Source organism: Excalfactoria chinensis, chromosome 2 (genome assembly GCF_039878825.1).
Source record: "Excalfactoria chinensis isolate bCotChi1 chromosome 2, bCotChi1.hap2, whole genome shotgun sequence".
NCBI classification, from domain to species: Eukaryota; Metazoa; Chordata; class Aves; order Galliformes; family Phasianidae; genus Excalfactoria; species Excalfactoria chinensis.
In genome coordinates, this window is record NC_092826.1 from 41,238,101 (window position 1) to 41,260,369 (window position 22,269).

Consider the following 22,269-nt stretch of genomic DNA (forward strand, 5'->3'; position numbering starts at 1 on the left):
TTCCAGGCAACAGGTTCAGGAGAAAACATGGACAAATATTGATAGCCTGTGCTTGGACCTATGCAGCAATATTTGCCTGTTCACCCCTTGCTCACTGGGGAGAATATGGAGAGGAGCCCTATGGCACAGCTTGCTGCATTGACTGGCGATCCACCAACGTAGACATCCTGTCTATGTCTTACACTGTTGTTCTCTTTGTTTTCTGTTTTATTCTCCCCTGTGGAGTAATTGTCACTTCCTACTCACTTATTCTGGTAACAGTGAAAGAATCCAGAAGAGCTGTGGAGCAGCATGTCTCTGGTCCCAACAGGATAAACAACGTGCAAACCATTACTGTCAAGGTATCTAAAAGTTAGTCTTTGACAAACTGCTATTGCTGCAATTGGGCAGCACCATCCAAGAAACAAAAATATCTGGAGAAGAAAATAAAGAAGGGAAAATCAGTCCTTATTATACTTTCATTTCAGAAAGCTGAATTGTCTTATGCAGTTTTGCTCCATAGAAAAGAATTACTAAACATGCAAGTAATAGTGGTGCTGCTTCTGGGGGATGATAATAAAGTTCACAGAGCTTCCTTGTTGGTGAAGATTGAGGTTTAATACTTTTCCTTAAAGAAATTATTTGGAATATTTCTGTAGAAAATCTGGACTTCTAAATGATGTGATTGAAAATGGAGTAAAGATTAGAAACAGTAAATGAAAAAGGAAGTATTCTACAGTACAAAAGACTGCCTTTTCAGATATCATAGATAAGCTTAGGAAACATTTCTTTACAGTGAATCTCTAAAGCTGGGTCTTGGTGTTCAGGTTGTCTTTTTGATATTGTCTCCCATGGTCAGCACTTTTTTTTATCTTCTACTATTTTGCATCTCCCTTGAGTCAATTTTATTAAAGCTTCACAGTCAGTCCCTTTTGTAGTAAGTTAAGATAAGTCTAAGCCCAGATATACAATCCCTAAAGCTCTTGCTTGGCAGCTGATGCTTCAAGGCTCCAAGTAATTGTCATTGGTTTGTTCCTCTGTTGCTGAAGCATTTCCCAGGTTCCTGCAGTTTGCTTTAATCTGTATTGCTCTGTACACTTTGCTGCTACCTCTTCTCTAAGTGATATAAATCTAGCTAGATCATAGAATCAAGTTCAGTCCTACTTCAATGTATTTGTTGGTTTTAGTAGTAGCTGAAATTTTTTTTTATAAAAAAGAGCACTAAGATGCATATAACATTCATTATTACTAGTGTACTTGCAGCATTAAAAGATCTGTCTGCTAGGCTTATTTCTGTGCTACTTTGGAATGACAACAGCAAGATTTTTAGAAAATCAAATGCGGGATGTCTAGTGCTATTAGTGTTTTTGTGCTCATGAGTTTACAAGGTTGGCTAACTACTCAAATTGTTTTTATTATTGTAAAGTACCATAAATATCAATTAGAATGCGCACAGAGGACACTGTTCTCATCTGCTTTCTTCACAAGTGTGTAAGTCTGCCAGTTTCTGGACAAAGCAGGCTCTAGGCATACAGATAAAGTAGATAAATATTATGAATGCAAGCTGAGATGCAGCAAATTACCACTTCTTCAGGTGTTCCTCGGGATTAAGCAATTTCAGAAACATATCCAAGTTCCTCCTAGATGTTGCACAAGAAAAAACATTGGGAACATAACTTCACATCTCACAAAAAAATGTGTCCGAATACAATCTCCAAGTGCTCCACAGCACACTAACCTTAAAGTCACAAGGAGATAGGCCTTTGGCCCGGAAGTTGTGTTCAATTTTTTGTTCTAATTCAGACTTTATGTATGCATCTGGAAAAATTTTGTAGCATCTAACTGTTATTTCTTTCAGGTTGTAATTTGCGATGGATCTGAAGCATAAAGTTTAAAATACTGAAGTATCATTTGGCAGGCTGGAAGTCTGAAAAAAATTGCATTGTTTCATAATAATTCAAAATTTTTTATTGAGAAAACAGCATCTGAATTTGCTCTTAGTATGAATTACAATGATTGGCAGAGAAACAGCAAAAAATGCACATCATAGATGTTAAGAGGTCTTAAATTGGGCTTCTACAATACTTTTTAAGAAATTCTAATTAAATTATTTATCATTAATAGATTTTTTACCACAAAAATTAATTGAGGTTGTTACACTCTTCTGAAACTGGAAGCACATCCGCTGTTATAAACTCAAAAGCTGCGGCTAGTTACAGCTAGGGAGAGCTATGGACTTAGTGTGAAATGCAGTGGAAATCAAGTTGGATAAATGTTACTTTTCAGAGATGGCCTATGGTTTAAAATAAATGATCACAGGCTTGAATGCTTCATTGTAGTGGATAAAACTAACTCCTGAAGTTAAAGGCAAATTCTGCAGGTGTAAGCCACAATGAGGGGATCTGGCCCTAAATTTAACGCTAACTCCTCATCGGAAACCAGATTTTCCTCACCCTTGTGCTTTTATTGGCCCTAGGGCAGTGCAAAAGGAGGCTGTGTTTATTCCACATTTCATTCATCATAATGCACATAATGATTCCATATACTGGTCCATCCACGTAATGATCAAGTTATTTCATGAAGCAGGAAGTATGGATTTTGTTGAAGATACATAGCTGCTGTATGCATTTGAAAAAAAAAGCTCAGGCTACATTAGCACATCATTTCTACTGAGAGCTGCAGGCAATATGTGTTATTGCCTGAGTAAGGGAGATAGCATATCACTCATATTTTTTGTAAGGCATGTGCTGAGGATTAAGAAAAATTCTTTCACTTAAGAAAAAATAGGCAGCTACCAAAATAATTTGGGCAATTAGATAGAATTAAGAATATTTTTAATCATATTTTAGCAAGGCAGCTGAAGAATTGCCATCATCATGCACAACTCAGCACTGTGAAGCTGAGCAGATACTGTGAGACAATGTCAAGTACAAAATAAAAGGTACACAAAATAATGCCAGGCTGCTTGAAAGCAGCACAGCCAAAAGTCTGTTCCAAGTCCCTGAGAGAAGGGTGATCATTGGAAAGAGACTCATTGAGTTGTTTGGGAACAGACAACAGACATCAATATGAATTTGGTGGGGATTTATTTCTTTGAGTCATGGTACTGTAACAGTATGTTACCATTTTTATTTTATTTTTTATTATTTGGTGCTTTGTTGATTGAAGGGAGGAGTAAAATTCACAGCATGAATTTTCAAGACTTGACTGTGAATCTCTAATATCTTTTTCTGCTTCCTCCATTTTAGCAGTGCATTGGCTCTCTGGCTTATTATTTTGCAGAACAAATAGAGATTGTAATAGTTCCTTGAGGCATACAAATATTTGAATCAAAGGAATTAATTTGCTGTTTATAAGCACACATTTGGACAAATCTCAGATTTTGAAAACAGTTCCACATGCCCTTTCAGAAACAATTTGTAGGAACAACTTCTTATTCTCAGCAGAATAGTTTCACCCATGGCAACTACTGGGAAAGGGGAAGGGAAGGGAGAGGAGAGGAGTTTCATTCTGGTGGCTTTGTACTGGTGTTATCTATAGGGGCTGCTCCAAAAGTAATGTCTCCAACTTTATTATGTTGGCCCAGTATGTCAGAGGCAGATGTTGGTGATGTGACGGTAGTGGTTGAACCTTCCCACCAATATTCCATTACATTTTGTTGCTGTGTGACAGATGGCAGTAGAGGCTCAGTCTGACACAGTGGTGTCTGATAAAGAAGAAGGATGCATGTGGAACTGAATTACTCTGTGTGAAAAAAATATCACCCTTTGACATTCATCAGCTCTGAACTTTTAGGGAGACCAGACAATGGATGTGAGCCCAGTGGTGGTGCATTTCAGCAGTGGCAATGGTGACAGTGGGTTTATTTGCCTGCAAAAGCATTAAGGTGTCCTTCGTTGTATTTCTTGTTATTGTTCACGAATTTGCTTTATAACTGCCTAACCATAACTCTCCTCTTTTATTCTGCTCATGAAAATCTTGATGTTTGTACCCATTTCATGCTGGCATCACTGGCTAGCCCACTCCTCATACCTCTTACTGTGGGGAGAGTATCAGGTACTGTGTAGGGACTTTAATTTTAAGTTCTAGACTTTTCAGTCTGTGCCATGACAATATAATAAAAACAGAGTCTCTTTCTGGATGCATCTATGCACATGTGTTGTTGATATGCTCAAGTATCTCAAATAGGGCTCCTTTTGTTTAGGTGCATTTCACTTAAAATTAGGTGTACTAAGTTCAGCCTCAAACTTGACAGTGAAAGACCTGAGAGCCATCCATCAGATCCATTTTAGACATATATCTTTGGGTGATATCACTTGATTTCTTTTTCCTTTGACATTGTATAGAACCTTGACTGGCTTTGGCTTAGAATAGAAGTTTTGGGGAAGTTGTCTGAGAGCTCCTTGAAAGTACACGCCAAATGCCTTCTCACAGAAACAAAGCTAAACCTTTTGCAATCCTGAAGATAAATTGCTACCATAAATAAGCCATCTGGGAAATGAACCAATCAGTTCTAATATCCATTTCTTCTTAATGTGACTCTAAAAGGCTGAGGCATATTGCTTACCACAGGAACTGCTTTTTGTCTCAACATTTTATACTGGTCATGGACAGTTCAGAATCACAAAATCGATGCACATGGCACTGGCTTTTCCACAGGTACAACCAGACCTTCAGTTAATATAATGAACTAGAACACTACAGTAAGAAAAATTAAGTTAATCACATAATATGGGTTTGATTTTATCTTTATTTTAGCTAGCCTTATTCTATCAAAATATCTTGTTTCTAATTTCTGCCATATTTAGCTTTGGACTTCAGGTGAACAGGTGATTATTACCAATGAAAGGGAAATTTTTTCTATACAACTATTGTAGTGAATTATTTTCCTAGGAACATATGCAAAATCATGAGCAGATTTTAGCCTGATAGCCAAAACCATTAGGCACCACAGACATTCCTCATCAGACTTGTGTTATATGTTTCTTGATAATCACCCTACATTTCTTCTTGCAAAATACAGTTTGTGAAACTACTAAAGTCAGGGGAGTGGCCTTCTGTGCCTTAAAGGAGTCTTATGTTTTCTGCTTGTGTTCAGTGCTCACAGCCTGTCTCATCCTCACAACCATGTAACCTCTCTCAATCAGAAAACCTACAGTTTTTGCAACCTGTAATCCACAGCCAGAGTCTCACTGAGAAAAGTTTTGGGTTTGGAGTTAATGGAGTTAGTTATCAGCTCTTTACTCCCACTTGCAGAGGGCAGCTCAGGCAGGTGGCACAATTAACAGCTGAAAACAAAAGCACGTCCCTTATGCATTTTCTTCTGCTCATTTTGATCTGATGCTACTCTAAAGAGAATGCATTCTCTTCTATCATTTGTAAATATGTACTTTTGGCAAACATGGACTTTAGAAGCTCCTTCAGAAGCATGAATATTCTTATTTCTGTCTTTAAAATGTACGTGTCCCTCACTTATAAAACAGGCTTAGAATGATGCCCTACATGTTGGCCTGCCTATACAAGCTTAGAGTTTAGTTTAGATTTCCCAGAGTTTACCACAGACTCAATATTTATTGTTCCACTTTACGCATGTCTGTGATAATTTTTATCAAAAAACTTAGATTTTTTTTTTAAGGCCTTTGTCGAGCTTTTTTGATAAAGCTTAGTAGGACATGTAATTCTGAGGTAGATGTTAATTTAAATTCATGAATTTGATTCACCTTCATAATGAATCTGCTTTTTGGCTGCCATATGCCCGCACATGACTCCAGATGAGCACAAACAAAAATATTATGGAAGATTTTCCCTAGCCAGGAAAAGTAGCATTGCTTGTGAATAAGAAAGTAGGTGCAAACAACACTGCAAAGTTTCCTCAGAATAGTATCTTTTTTTTTTTTTTTTTTTTTTTTTTTTTTAGTTTGGCTTATTTTTTTTGTAAGAAGAGTTGTAGTGTTACTTTAGTGAAGAGAAAAATAAATCTAAGAGCTGATGTGTTTTAACTGTGGATATTATAATCAGAACTACGTCTCAGGCATAAATCAGTTGCCAGACAAGTATGTCTTTGGAGAGCAGTTGAGATATATTGGGGGGACTAAACGGGTAGTGTTTACTGCATATGTTATTTCAGCAGCTATTTTTCTTATCCATGCAAATTTGTAATTCACTGCTTTCTCTCTCTCTCTCTCTCTCTCTTTTTTGTCTACAAGCTGAGTATTGCCGTGTGCATTGGATTTTTTGCTGCTTGGAGCCCTTATGCCATCATTGCCATGTGGGCAGCTTTTGGATCGATAGATAAGATTCCTCCTTTAGCCTTTGCTATTCCAGCTGTCTTTGCAAAGTCCTCCACTCTCTACAATCCCGTTATCCATCTTCTTCTGAAGCCCAATTTCCGAAGTACCATTGCCAAAGATTTCACAGTTCTTCAAAAGTTATGTGTCAGGTGTTGTTTTTGTGTCAAGGAGCTGCACACCTACAGATCAACTTTCAACACTGGACTGAGAACATTTAAGGGCAAAAATGAATCCAGCTGTAATGCTCTTCCAATTATGGAAGGATGTTCTTATTTTCCCTCCGAAAAGGGTAGTCATACTTTTGAATGCTTTAAAAGCTATCCAGAATGCTGCCAGGAGAGGTTAAGCACTATGGGATGCCACCCTCAAGAATGTGAATCCTTGGAAAATGACCTCCAAGTGACACAGGGCAATAGGAATTCAGTGAAGGTGGTTGAGCAGGAAGAACAAAACACTGAACCTGATAACTTGGAAATCACCTTGGAAGCAGTACCTGTGAGCTGTACATTTACAGACCTCTAGAGCTGCTTATATGAAACAGTCTGGCAGAGATGTTGTTATGCTGGATTTATGAATGTAACTTCTTTTGAAAAGCCCTTCTATTATACCATTTTCTATGCTATCTTCCTCCTGTTTCTCTTGTATTCTTTGATGGGACACATTCTACAGCATGGACATGCTATAAATGTTGTGTGACTTTCATCATGCTGACTTAAGTGTATCATGATAAATATATTCACAGCAAACACTACATAAGAGAAATATTCTCTCTGTGTTGCAATCTCTGTGTACTCCATTTTCAAGAGAACACATCAAATAATGAGCGGTTTTCTGTGGAGTTATTACCCTTTCTACATTTTGCGTGTTTTATATCCCGTATGTTTTGGACAAATAACTCAATGTAGAGTTTTAAAAGAATGATCTCACGATGTTTTACTTAAGTTGAAAAGTTAAATATCTACTGAATAGCCTCGTTTCCAAGAAGGGATGCGAAATGACCACATTTTGTATTTCCTGGGAGTCACAGGTTGCTTAGAGATGAACAGGCAGGTTCTGACCACATTCCACATGAATGAAATCACAGTACGTCTTGTAATTTGAAGATTGTTTTTTGCCTTTTTAGTGCAATTTGAGAGAAAGTTGCTGTAAAACATTGTTTATTATGCCCCGTTTTCCCTATTGTACATCAGCATTAGGATGGCAAAGACCTGTCCCAGAAATATCATAATGGGCAAGAATCTTGACTAGTACAGGGGCTTTCAAGGCATTACAGAAAAGATATTCTCTATGGTAAAAAGTACTGTCTCTTCAGGGACCAAGAAGAAGCAATCAGAAAAGGCAGAAGGAGTTTGAATGCCTAGAAAGTCCTTTCAGTGTGTGATTTCTCCAAGGCTTCCTAAGATACATGGACCAAGTGGGAACTTATTCATGCAGGAATCCCTGCACCATCAATGCAACTTGTCTCTGACCTCAGTGATGTAGGATCCAGCTTTGAGAACTTCAGGCCATGCTGAAATTTTCCCGTGGTGAATCAGTGCAAAACAGGACTGGAAGTGATGTTCAAAGGTCATTTGGTACTTCCTATATGGAGTCCCATTGACGTCAATGCACAAAGTTGGACATGTGAATAAGTCTCTGGAGGATTCACCAACAAAGTCACATGTTTGGAGACTTAAACTGATGTCTCATTGCAAAGCTGAAAAAATATCACACTATCTAAGGGCAAAAAAGCCCACCATAATCTGTATTGTGCAGAGGGTCTGTGTGCTTGGGTTCTATACAGACGTTTGAAATCCCAGCTGTACCATGCAGCTGTTTAAAACAATCAGAAATAAATGGACATTTTTTTAGTCTATGACTGCTCTTTGCACTGTGGCCCTGTTTAGATTCATGGTGAGATAATATTTTGAGCTATTAATCTAATTGACAAATATTATTTTTTTTTGTTCTAATAGAACTACACAGAAAAGCCAGAAGGGAAGTGTTAGGGTCTTCATGCCCAGAGTTACAGTCACTTTCAGTTCAGCATTCACTATAGTGGAAGCCAAGATTGACTCTTGTGAGATGCTACATTTTTAGCCTGGGAAATATGGGACTGCATATTTTACATAATGCCTGCTAGTTTACTTGAATAAAACAAAAAAACCCTATATCTTTCCAAATTCACACTGGACTCTCTGTCAGCTCTTTGTACAGAGTAAAGCAGTTGTGTAACTGGTCACATTCAGCTTTGGCCAGAAATTGTAATGCTTTAAAAATTGCTATAGAATCCATGCCAGTTCCTTTTATAAGTTAATGGTAAGAACGTAATGCCTTTGCAATGAATTTCCCATATGCTTAGATACCAGGAATGATATTGCACTTGACTTGTTCCCTCTCTACATGGGGGAAGGTTTCCCTCTTGTCTGAGTAGCTTTTTTTGCAGCAACTGCAATCTCCAATAAGCTTTTCAAACTTGCTGCTCTTTTCCCACCCGTTCTTCTGTGTTAGTCACAAGTTATTGCTTATGTCTCTAGTTTTAGGGGCTGTCTGATATTAAGCATTAAGGTCTAAGAGAAGAGTCAATGGATAATTGGAACTGAAAATAAAATGTTTGTTTTCAAAGATAAAATTAGGTTGCTTTTAGAGGAAAGACACTGGTTTTCTAGGAGAACTCAGTTGTTCAGCAGCTCCTGACCAGAGGAGCCAGAAAGTTGCTCCCAGCTGATGGGAGTCTGGTTGTGGGGACAGATTCTTCAGCAGGGTCTGTGGTAATAGGACAAAATGGTTTCAAACTTAGAGAATGGAAATGTAGGTCCTTATATCCTTTTGCATATAAGGAAAAAGATTTTACAGTGAGGATGGCTCCTAGGAACAGGTTTCCGCAGGAGGTGGTGAATGCCCCATACCTGGAAACACTCAAGGTGAGGCTTAATCATGCTCTGAGCAACCCAGTCTAACTGTGGATGTTCCTGTTCATTGCAGGGGAGTTAGACTAGGTGATATTATAGGTTCCTTCCAACCCTAAGGATTCTGTGATTCTATAATGCAGAAAGTCAGAGATTGCACAGTAACATATAATGTGACTTCATTGCATGTGCACAATTCAGCTAAAACTAAGTGTAAAACTCCTTCTTTGCTTGGATTAAAGGGCTGAGGACTGCTCTTGGGGGGCTCAGCTGGCTGAGCTGAGGACAGCGGGGCAGAGATTGTGGCCCTGGGCTGAGCACTGTCAGCTTGTCAGTGGTGGCTGGAAACCTGCACACCTGCTTTCCATGACTGCAGTATTCTGCTCCCCCTCTGTATTTACCTCTTGCGGTTGATTGGTCTTACAGTAGTTAGTGAGTTTGGGGCTGTGCTTGGGAAAGGGCTCAAATCAAAGAATGGTTTGGGGACACAAGCTCTGTTGGAAGTGTCAAAACTGTTCAATACAGCAAATTGAGGTGCGAGGCTTGGATTTTCTCAATCATTCTGAAATCAAAAGAGTATTTTGCATCATTTGGGTGGTAGCAAACCCTTTTTCCTCAGGCAATGGCCAGAAAATGCCGAAGTTTGGTCAGACTGTGGGACAGCTGCTGTGTGACTGCATTGCATTAATGGTGGAGACCCTGCTCAAAGCAAGGGTGCGCTGAGGAAGGGAAGGCTTAAACCTGCTGTGTCTACTGTACACCTCTCCTGCACAGGACACCTCATGAGCCCTAAGAGCAGAGTGAGACATAATCCTCCCCAGTGTGAAGAAGGATGCTCTGGAGCAGACTTGCAAGTGGCTGGAGGACCCCAGAGATGTAAATGTAATGCTCTTCTGCCAGTATGGCAACCCACAGGTGAAGCAGGTGGATGCACAAGGCAGCAGAGCTACAATCCAGCCAACCCGTGGCCCAACATCTACATACAACAAATATGTTTCATTCCAGATGTGAAATAGATGAGACCAATCCTGTCCTTCAAGCGCTGCAGTGATCGCATCATTAATGCCAATTGCACTCTGCAGTTACTCATGGATTTTAATATTATTGTCTTATGAACTGCAACTAATTAATCCTCTCATTCCTCACAGCTCAGCAGACACTATTAAGAATCATCTGCATTTTTGTTTCAGTTGAAGAACCACAGCAGAGATTTCAGGAGGCTTGTCAGTGTAATTAGAGCAGTCAAGGTGCTGGAAACTGGTCACCCATCACTTGGAATCCAGGAACAGTTCTGGCTATGCATCTGTTATTCAGAGGAGTCACAGCGTAAAATTAATAGCTGTGAGCTGAAATGAGGATGAGTCTTGTTGTCTTTTGTTTGATGTGTCTCACTTTCTGAAGAGGGTCAGGGCCAACCTATTCCATTGACAGAGAGACACTGGCAGACACTGTCTGTCAGTCAGTTGTTGAGATTTAGTTCAGAGAGACTGGCAGAAGGAGTCCTGAGTGCTGAAACATTTTCCTTTTCAATTATCTTATTTCTCTGCTATGACACTCTTACTTCTTACCAGGCTTCATGCCGAGGCAGGGCTGTTGCTGAATGCTGATCACCTGCTGTTTGAGGGAAATCATATCATTTTGACAGGTGATTTTTCTGATTCTGCATGCATGAACACAGACAACTCCTCCATGGGCTGTGGTCACAGTCGGTGTACTGGCTGTCATACAGAACTGAAAACAACTATGCTGTTTTAAAAATGCTTTCTAAATCCACAGTTTAAAAAAGCTTTTCTTTTTAAACACTGTTCAGTCTAAGGTTCACCCACTGCAGCTCACCACAGCTGGGATTTAAGCAGCTTTGTTTGTCTGACCAGCCATAAACTACCTTTTGCTGTTTGGTCCAGAGTGAAGGTGCTGGGAGCTGTTCTGCTAAGCCTGATGTAGGTGATATATCTGTTGATTGCTCTTCCCAAAATATTTTATTCATTTTAGTTCTTACCTTTATGAGTGATATTAAGGTCCAGTCCTGACTGCAATGTATTTTTTCCCCATTATTTTTTCCTACAAAAGCCACAGTCCTGGGCCAGAATATCTGTGGTAGAACTGCATGGAGGTTTGCACCCTAAAGCAGCGACATTTCAAGGTCTGCTCTGAATGTGGACTTTACTTGTGGATTTACCTGCTCCACCAGCTGGTCACCTTGTGTTGCTTTATGCTCACATTGTGCTTGCATGGCAAATCCTGAAACACAGCACTTTCACTTAAACCCTACTTCACAAACCCATAAAACCAAGGTGTTAACCAAACCACAAGGCATAGCAATTTCCCAGAGGGCATACTCATGGCTCCCATTTTTTTCCATTCCCAATACAGCTCACACATGGTTGGTTTGCCTGGAAGTAAAAAGTCAAAAAGCTTCCAGACTCAAAAATTCTTTACCCTGACAAATACATTTCCAGGAAAGAAGGCGGAGCATAAGATATGGTTGGAATGCACTCTTTACTTTGGTAAACTGCCTCAGAATTTAATCAAAATTGACAGCCCTCCATAGGGTACTTTGGACTTAAAAATACACAGCTGGTAGAATATCTAATTGGAATTTTTCAAAAGAGAAGTAGCTGACAAGGAAGATAGAAAGTCTTGTCTTTTCTATTGTGTTTGCTTCACTGTGCAACAAAAGGTGTAAAAGCGAAGTTATCCCAGCCAGGTGAATTATCAACCTAACATAAGTGCATCTTTGTCTTTCCACTGCCCCATATGAATTCTACAGAATTCCTTAAAAATGAGTGGTTGGATACTACCCAGTTCTTCTTCTAAACCAGTACCTCTAATCTGAGAAGGATAACAACATCTACCGTAACATCTGGTGTAAGGAAACAGAAGAGGGCAGATTTTCTGTGGTAAGTCAGACTTCATTTCATAGGGATTGCAGGGTGTCCTGCAGCTGTGATGACTTTGTGCTAAAAAGCTGTTGATGGCATGACCATGGGTCTGAAGCAGAGCTGCACAGAGATATCTGCAGATCTGGTAAGCACATTTCACAGGCTGATAGAAATTCAGACAAAAACGATCTGAGTGTACTTACGGCCTGATCTCATTGATGCATTTTCTGTTTTATCTTGTAGCCTTAAGGTACATTCAATATAAATTAAGTTATTCATAGAACAGGATCCAGTGCTAGCAGACTTGTCTTTTCTAGTGGTTTGAATAAGTTGAATGGGAAAACTTGTTCTCTTTTTTTCCATCCTTCCCACTCTCTTTTCTACATGCAGAGTAGAAGTTACTCCAAAAGCAGAAAACTTGCTAGTGAGTTATGAAAATAGCTTCTATATGTGCTTCTCATTTTATTATCTAAGAATCAATTATATATTTATCAGACTCTCTATATTTTTGTTGCAGATGTATCACAAACTGTAGCACTATAAATCTGATCAAGCAGCACTGAGATGCATATAATAAGCTTACTGAGAATAGAGTAATCTCCAGTATTTAAAATGATGGCAATAATAATACTGCAAGTATACATGTTACTATTCTTTTCTACACAGGTTTTACAGCTGAGAGTTATACAGAGTATTTTGTTTCTATTTCAGCCATGAGACAGCTTGCAGATTGAAAGAGACACAGAGAACTATGGTGGATTTTTTAAATAAGTGACATGTTCAATTAAGACTCTTATTTATGACCTTCAGATCACATCTGAGTAGCTGCTATTTAGTGCAGCTTCCTGGAAAATAAGAGTGCAGTGCTGCACAGAGCCGAAGACATCTCAGTTTTTCATCTTCATATGCTCTCCCAACAGTGAGGAGCTGGGGATCCACAAGAAGCTGGGAGGGCATAGAATCAGGACAGCCGAAGGGACATCCCAATCTGTATGATATCAGGTGGAAAAACTATAAAACTGGGCTGGAGTTGATGAGGTTAGATGGAGAGCTGCCACTGCTCGAGGACTGATTAAGTGTTGGTCAGCAGGTGGTGAGCAATTGCATTGTGCATCATTTGTTTTCTCTCCCTATATATATATATATATACACATATGTATGATTGTTTTGTCCCACCATAGACATATTCTTGTCTTGAAATACAGGCCTCTTTTCTTACTAGTGGTAAATGTTTGTTAATCCAGGCAAATAACTGCTGTCAGCCCTCGGTACTGCTGTACTGACTCTGTCCCTTCTCACTATTTTTGCTATGTAGTGAATGCTGGCAGTGTAACGTTTGGGCAACAGGCTCAAGTTTGAGAATATATTTAAAGCAAAACTTTTAAAAAGTAACCTTAAAATCTATGTATCTACAGGGACAATCTTATGGGAAGTTATACATTCACAAGTAAGTCTTCTGACAGAATATGAATGCCTGGGAGCAAGGGACATGTTCTTTGATTTTACCATCATAGCACTTATCATGCTATCTATCATACCTAGTGGCAGTGAGTTCTCACGTAAAACAAATCACTTCCATCCGTTCCTCACTTGTCAGTGTCACTGATGCTGAAGGAAAATAAGGCCTTTTTATCTATTTATTTAATTATTTATTGTCTCTTAGAGCCTTGAAATTGTTCAAAACAATCTTTAGAGCAGTCTGCTGAAGAGTTACTTGGGACAGTTCTGTCTCTGATCCTAGTACAAGTCTTTACAGAGCCTCTGAAATGCAGCTTCGGAGTGGTATTAAAGAACATGTTTGTATTAGCAAAATAGAGTCATTAGAAGTGCTTTCCCTAGTGCATTGTAGACAATAAACATGGTTACATATATTGCTTGATTAAATTCATAAACATGCAAGTCTGAGAGTTGCTTCTGGAGGCAGGGACATCAGCTTTCACAGTAAGAATTCCCCCAGGGCCTTGGACATTTTTCTATCAAGAGGGAAATAAGCAGTGAGAGGAAGGGTTGCTGACTAAGGCAAGTGAGAGGTTGGTGTCAAGACAGCATGGGGGGAATTCCTTTCTCAGACAAGGAACCAAGCAGTCTTTAGGTGCTTAATGCATCACAACAAGTCTGGTAACAAGGTATTTTCTTTACATTGTTTGCAGCACCTTAAGGACTCTAATGTAAAGAGCACGGTCAGGTTTCACTGTGCTGATTTGAAATTATATACTCCCTATTGTACTTTGTCTCCTGGACACAATTTCTGCAGAGGTGCAGGGAAGGTGCACTGAAATGGTTCCAGGAGAAAGTTCCTGCAACTGGGATATTTCTTTCTTTAGTGGGACTCGGGGGATTGTGTTCCTTATTATGTGTGATAGGTAGCACCAGTTATCCATTCTGCAAATCTTGTCTCTTCCACTGAGTGCACATCATGTATATGAGTATTTTCACCCATGCTAGCAGGACCGAAGCTGTGTGTTGTTTGCTTGTTTATTATTTCTGGCAACAATCTCAGAAGGGTTGGTCACTGAAGTTAAGAGGATTTTTTTCTTTTCAGCACATGTTTTGTTCCCCGTGATCTGTGTGGTAGATAACACCACTTTGTAAAGCTTCCTTTCCTACTCCAGTTCCTAATTTGCATTAAGGTCACAAAAGGCTTTTCCAGTGAGAGGAAGTAGAGCAAAGTCATCTTCTTTGTAGACCTTTGTCATCATCTGACAGCAATGAAAGGGTGAGGGTCATCAGAGATGTTGCTGTGCTTTACCCAGAAACTTTCAGAGAACAGTACTCATTTGAAACAGTCTTCATTTGAAGAGTCTTCAAAGGATGTTCTGGTTTTTAGTAACATCATTCATAAATTAACTTTTAAATTAACTACATCAGATGTCACTGACCACCAGAATGACTGGCAAATCATCCTGTAAATGCAGAGTAATGAAGCTGCACAAAGGAGGCAAATAATGCTTCTAAGAAGTATTATATGAACAGTAGGAAGAGTCCTACGATCTTTTTGTTGCTGTTTAGGTTTTTATTAGCTTTTCTCTTTTTTTCTTGATGACTTCAAGAATGGAAATAGAAACATTCCATACTGCTTCCATTCTCCTTTGAGCCTTCAGGGTGACTTTTTGTACACATGACCTCAGTTAATTGCAATAAAGATATTTAGAAATCTGCTTCCCCATTCAGGTTTGAAAATCAAGGACCTTGTGGGGAAAGAAAATCTGATTCAATTGTTTATTAAAAGATGATCAAGGTCAGAGTGTGTTATTGTTTAAAACTGAGAATTTGGGACTTGGTGTTAGACCTGAGTGAACTGGAAATTGTACAGTTCCAATGTAATATATTCATTACTTTTTTTAATCATTATGGTCATTATTTTTAAATGAAGGACAGAAATTTATTAGCCTAAAGTGATGCAGTCCTAATTTACATTAATTAATGTATTGTAATTTCCATTCTAAAATAAGGTGTTTATAAGCATGCTCACAAGGGGAGCAGGGGCAGCCAAGTGCAGTGGTTACTGCTGTTTTACTTGCCAAGTTAGTATTTAGCTGTTGTCAGAAGACATTTTTCTTGTAGTTAATTTCACTGTCTCTAGATAAGATTTAATGTGACTGAACTTTAGAGGGTTTTGGATGCAGATCTATGAATTCTGTGACTCATTTATCATATTGAAGAAACATGTCAGGTTTTGACACTTTTAATACTACTCACAAAGAAGATTTAAACTACTGATTTCCAGTCCTTTTTGGTTTAGACTTCTTCCACATCTATATTGTATTAATAAACTAACATGGGACTTGTGTTCCTTCAAGTCTTCGTAACCTAGAAGTGATGAAGGACAGGTATTTTATCCAATATTTCTGGTCACTTTTCAGAATTGCTGATAAATGCAATGTTGATCTTGAAACATTCAACAAGTATGAACCACTCGCTTTTTCATCATTAGGAAGCAATATGTCTATCTGTATTTCTGCAGGACATCAATTCTTGGTTTTAAAGACTCGTGCTTAAATTTTTGGGTATGACCTGTAGTGTTAAAGAACTGCCTAGCAATGAAGACACATCCTTCAAAGAAAGTAGCTTCACTTTCAGTTTGTGGATCCACGTTTTCCCATAAACATATCCAAATTTCCTGGAGGCATTTTATACCTGCATACTTCTCTTGCTCTGCCTTTATTTGTCATCACTGATTTCAGATTGGATATCAGGAAAAAGTTCTTCACCAGATGGTGTTTGGGTGCTGGAATATGTTCCCCAGGGAAGTGACGATGATGCCAAGCTGGTAGAGTTCAAGGAGTGCTCTGTCACATGGTCTGATTTTTGGTCCTGTGTGGAGCCTGGAATTGGAGACAGTGATCTTTATGTGTCCCTTCCAACTTGGGTTAATCTATGGTTCTGTGATCTACAGTGAAAATAATTCTCTTTTCACTTTATTTTTTTTTATTTTTATTTTTATTTTCCTTTTTATATTTCATTGCCCCCTCTTCAGCTGGTTAATTTAACACTATGACAACATTTTCACTGCAGTAGGTGAGCTGCACCCAACAACCTGTTTGATAATATCACAGAAAATAGCACCTGTGAGTATCGTACAAGTACTGGAAAGTTGAAGCTGTGCCAAGAAATCTTAGAAGCTGCAAGAAGAGTAGAGGGAAGGAGAAAGAACTGGTTCAGTATTAAGCTTATATCTTTGCAAATGTCTTATCCCCTATGGAGGCCATTCCTGAATGCATCTTTCCTGTGAGAACCCCTCTTGCTAAGTGTGTAGCTCAACTACCTCAGACATGGAGTTCATCTAAGTACATGGAAAAGCCTTTAGTTCAGGAAGTTTTGTCATAGAGCCTGCAGATCTCTGTGAGAGGACTGGTGCTGTCTCTTTTTCTGCCCAGGATGGTCACAACTTAAACCAAAGTTACATTTCTATGGCAAATTAAACTTGCCTAAAATGATCCACAATGCTTTCTTATCCTAGATTAACACTAATCCAATTGTAGTTGAATGTTATATATTCCTCCTCTAAATATATCACTGTCAGTGGTTACATTTAAATTAGTATAAAGCATCTCTCCTCAATGCTGTATTTGTTGTTTAGACAGATACTGACTGTTAATGAGGCTTGGGCACTTAATTAGGTATCTGCTTCTAGATTATTTGTTTATTTTGTTTTACATTTCTTCAAAGACTGAATAATTTGTTCCTTTCAAGAACAAGTACCAAAATTTGTTGAAGTCTAAGCTACATTGGCAGCTAAAAAGCAATAAATTTTGTTTCCATTGCTGCAGCAAAGAAAGAACTGGAGAACCATTTAGAATGTGAACAGAAGGTAAAGAAATAATTGCTGAATTATGCCCTTTGTATTTAATATTCCAGTAAAGCTTTTAATCTCAGTTCAGTTTAATGAAGTTGTTATTTTCATGTTTGGAAGCAACACTTCATGTTGTGTAGAATACACGCAGCTAGTTCTGAGAGCATGACTCTGCTGGAATAGCCACTTGTGTATTGCCATGTGGGGATAATATTTCATGGTTTATGAGTGGAATATTTAGGCTAATTATCTCATGACTGTAACTCGTGTTCTGCAAAACCTGTAGGTCCTGCTCTGCTGATGATCTTTGCCTTGTGCTATGTTAAGCATTTGTTCTGCGTATATGCTAAGATGGGAAGAAGAATCCATCAAGAGGTTGCATCTTATCTTAAGAATCACAGATAAAAATTAGCTATGCCTGTCTTAGTTAAAAGCAAAATATATAATGAAGACAGGGCTCAAAACACAAATCAGTATGCATTTCAGTTTCATCTAAAGCCAAGGATTAGTTTGAGTCTTCTGTTCAGTTATTAAGAAGATATAGAAGTCTTTTATCCAAAGTTCTGTTACAATAAAATGAACCAACTCATTAAGATCTCAAACAGACCTTATCCAAAGGTCAGTATGAATATTTACATTGATTTCAGTGGACTTTTTTGGAGTCAGCCAAGAAACATTTATCTAACAGTCTTATGATTCCTCCTAATCTGAAATAGCCTTCTTTTTTTCCTGCTAGATTAACTGATCATTATCAGTAAAATATTAGACATTATGCACAACAAAGCCAGATCTAGCTCAGCTGCATTAATTTCTAAGCAACATTTTTTTTTCTGCTATTTTTCATGAAATTGTTTTCACTTTTAGATATTTGTCATTTACAATGTGTATTTTATAAGCTGCATTAGATGTTGTTGGCTTGTCTAGCAAGAAATTGTGTTCAACTACTTCTATCTTTGTCCTTACTTAAGTAGGAAATGAAAACTAAGAAGGGCAGCAATAGACTCCACTGATAATCAAGCTTGGATACATAATCATATGCATCCCTGTTCCTCCATAAACCGTGAAGTCAAATTCTTCAGTAGTAAACTGAAATTCTGAAAAGAGATATAGAATCATAGGATCACAAGATTGGAAAGGACCTACAAGATCATCTAGTCCAACCGTCCTCCCATTACTGTAGCTACCACAGGCCACTAAACCATATCTTGTAGCTCCTCATCTAGACGCCCATTGAACACTGCCAGGGACGGCAACTCCACCACCTCCCTGGGCAGCCATTCCAGTGCATGACCACTCTCTGAGAGAAAAAGTTCCTTCCGTCTAATCTAAACCTCTTCTCGTACAACTTGCAGCTGTTTCCTTGGGTCCTGTTTGTTGCTTGGGAGAAGAGGCCAAGCCCCTCCTCATCACAACCCCCGTTCAGGAAGTTGTAGAGTGCAATGACCTGAGCCTCCCCTTCTCCAGGCTAAACAATCCCAGCTCCCTGAGCTGCTCCTCATAAGACTTGTGCTCCAGAACCCTCACTAGTTTTATTCCCCTTCTCTGGATGCATGCCAGGGTCTTGATGTCTTTCTTGTAGTGAGAAGCCCAAAACTGAACATAATACTCAAGATGCAGCCTCAACAGTGATGAATACAGGGGGATGCTCCTACTGGTCACACTATTTCTTGCACAGGCCAGGATGCCTGGGCCGCTGTTGGCTCTTGTTCAGCTGAGCATTGACCAACACCCCCAGGTCCCTTTCCTCTTCATAGTCATTTAGAGTCATAGAATCACAAGGTTGGAAAGGAAAATAAAATATCAGAGTCCTCCACTCAGTTTTTTCTGCTTTACTGAAAGATTTCGTTGTGTTTCCCTTGCTAAGATCTTGGAGTTGGCATGGAAATGCCAACAGTGTTTCCGAGGGGCTTATGTCTCCACCTGGTGGTTGTGCTTTGTTATTATATGACGTTACTCTGAAGCATTTTAAAATCCATCTTTCAGTGGCTTCAGCAATTTTTACATGTGCTTTATAGGAGAGGATTATAACTGAGCACTTTGAGTGGAGTTAAATAGATTAATCCAAATAATCTGGAAGGAATATTTAAATGACTCTGACACTCTGTATTTTAAAGACAACAAGTATTGAATTGTGATTTGGTGTGGAAGATGAAGAGAATAACATCAGTTTTCCTCCTTATTGTATTCACAGGGAGATGCAAATTAAGAACTGTAGCAAGTAAGTATACCCAGGACGATCTGAGAGAGCTGAAGAAGTTAGTGTTCATTGCTCTCAGAACTTCCTTTAGCTACCACCTGCAGCCTGAGCTGACAGAAGGGACCAGATCCAGGGCTTTATTTCTTTACCTTCTTTGTGGTGTTGTAGCACACATCATTTCAGAATGCAGTCCCCCCTTCCAACTCCGAGTGCTCTGCTTTAGGTGTAGCTCTACACAGAGCCAGCAGACTGCAATTCCTCCATTTGTATTAAGTTAAGCTTGTGGTCCTGTTATTCCCTCTTCACACTCAAGATGCACGTAATCAAGTTAGACCAGGAAGAAAACAGCACTTCCTACTTTCATGGGAACCATTTCATAACTGTCTCTTATGCAAAATGTAGATTTGATTTTCCTAAATGGGCCACTGAAATTTCCTCTCAGGAAGGCAAACCCTACGTTTAACCACAAAAAGAGGCATTTCCAGTGCTCTTTCATATCAGCACAGCATCAGATTTAAGTAGTTTAATGTAACTTGCCATGTTTTCTAATTTGATGGGATTTGCACCATTTTTTTTTTTATTTTTTTTTTCTTTGTTAGACTGCAGTGTTTTCTGGGCTGAGAACAATTGTGTCAGGTGGAGGTCACTTATACTAGTGAGAAATGCTTGAATTTAGCAGTATATAGCTAAAGGGGCATTAATCTTAATTGTCTATTGACAGAAGGTGGTACCAATTCTTGGCATTTACATTCTTTCATGAAAGTGGGGACTAAGCTCGGGACCATTTTGGTTCTCCTTTTGTCTCTGTACTCTAACAGAGTGAAATGGCCACCGGGGTGCTTTAAAAATTTCACTGTGTTTCTGAGGTATTGAAATCTTCTCTGCACATACTTCTAAACCGACACGCAGCTACTTGGCTCTGTCTTCATGTACGGCCACAACACAATCGTGTTATGCCATCTTATGGTTAGATAAGACCAGATCAGCGCGTGTATGCATTGCTCTCATTCTGGCTTTAGAGATTAATAATTACTCTTGTGTTACAACTCATCTCAGTGAAGTAATTACATGTAATTGCATAATTACCAGTTACAGTTGTTTGACTTACTGGCATTTGTACTAATTAAATTAATGTTATGTAAAACTATAATTTAAAATAAAAAAAAGCACCGAGCGCTGCCTCTTGACGGTGTGTATATGCAAACAGTGGTACCATGTTTGAATGTAAATGTTGGTCCTATAACGTTTATTGACCACATCACACAGTGTTCTTTTATCAGGTGAAAGGATACAGTGTTGAATAATAAACTTTGTAATAATCCCAAACAAAACAAGATCTGGGACTCTGGAACTAAAATAAACTCTCTTGCTCAAGAACACTTTCTATACTAACTCTGCTTAGTCAGAGGTACAATTTCTCTAAGGCAAATAATCTTGCGTTTATTTAATAAAATATTTCTCAGTGGTGGCCAAAGCTGAACTTAAGTTTATCTTACTCCTTTCTGACACATTTTATGTTCCTCTAGATCAAAATTCAGCACTTGAGTTTTGTGCCCAGTCTACAATTCTGATATGCAAATAACTTCACCAGATCAACTTTTTTAGCTTATACAGTGATCTCCCAAATCTGACTGACAGGAATAAAATTTGAAATGGGAATACAAATAAAGAAAGCGGAAGGATTAGCATAATGAATAGCAAACAGAATGCTGTCTTTAAATCTGGTTTTGGAGACGTTCATAATCCTACAGTTGCTTTCCTGAGGAGAAATGACTGCTTAGTTTGGACTTAGAAAAGCACAATTTGTGCGCTTACGCTCTCCATTTGAAATTTGTCCAATGTAACTCTTCAAAGAATAAACGTCAAAATTCACTCTTCTTGCCTGCATTCGGTTTTCTCCCTCAGTATTTGTGTGCTACTTAATTTTATGACTAAAATAAGGCTTTGGTTTCTGTGATGCATTTTACCTGTAGGGATAAGCAGATGAGGAGATAGCTGTATGCTCTGAAAATCTGTAGTGAACTGCTCTGGCAGTCTAAATCTTCAAGGAGGAGAAAGCTCTTCTGAGTTCTTACATATATTTGGAGTTGAGTCTGGTTGACTTTATGGTTTCATAGAGCCTGGAAATGGGTGGTTGTGGAGAAGACAGTTTGCTTGAGAAACCTTTGCAGGAGAAGAAAAAGCACTTGATTTCTCCTTAGGGGGAGAAACTCTATGATCTGCAGCAATACTGTCTGCTCTTTACAAGCAACAGTTCAGATAGAGTTCACCTGAAAAGGAAAAAAATACATAGAAACTCTTGAAGCTGAATTTAGTACACAGTTCCTTTTGAAAACAGAGATGTCTGAAAAAGATACGAGCCAGAAAACAGAGGGAGGTACTGTTATTTTTTTTTCCTAAGTCTTAGTTTGTCTTGATTTTTGCTTTTTTCCCCCCTTTTTTAATATATCCTACATCTTCCTCATACAAAATTAAATGATGATAACCTAACAGTCCAGAAAGCTGTTAATATATGATGAACTTGCACAATTTTTCTCACAAGAATTTTACGTTCTCCAAATAGTTTCACAGTCTTTCGGAAGGATAATTGGAGTTCTCCTGATACACTCCTGATGACCAGATAGTTTTAGTGCTCCCTTTGGTGGCAGAAATCCAGAATTTTTACAGAGTGCTTCCATTTGCGGTTTGAAGCTGAGGAATTGTAAGGCATGTACCAATACCTTTTGGCAGTTAACTGGAA

At 38.7% G+C, this 22,269-nt stretch overlaps 1 protein-coding gene across 1 annotated transcript in view; it reads left to right on the forward strand.

Annotated features, from left to right (window-relative positions):
* Positions 1 to 6,973, forward strand: part of LOC140248874 (opsin-5-like) — a 28,895-nt gene extending 21,922 nt beyond the window's left edge. Inside the window, exons 5-6 of the mRNA XM_072329971.1 lie at positions 7 to 341; positions 6,186 to 6,973. Coding sequence (XP_072186072.1) covers positions 7 to 341; positions 6,186 to 6,791 — 941 coding nt within the window. The 3' untranslated portion in view covers positions 6,792 to 6,973. The remainder of the gene's footprint in view (positions 1 to 6; positions 342 to 6,185) is intronic.
* The last annotated feature ends 15,296 nt before the right edge of the window (positions 6,974 to 22,269 follow it).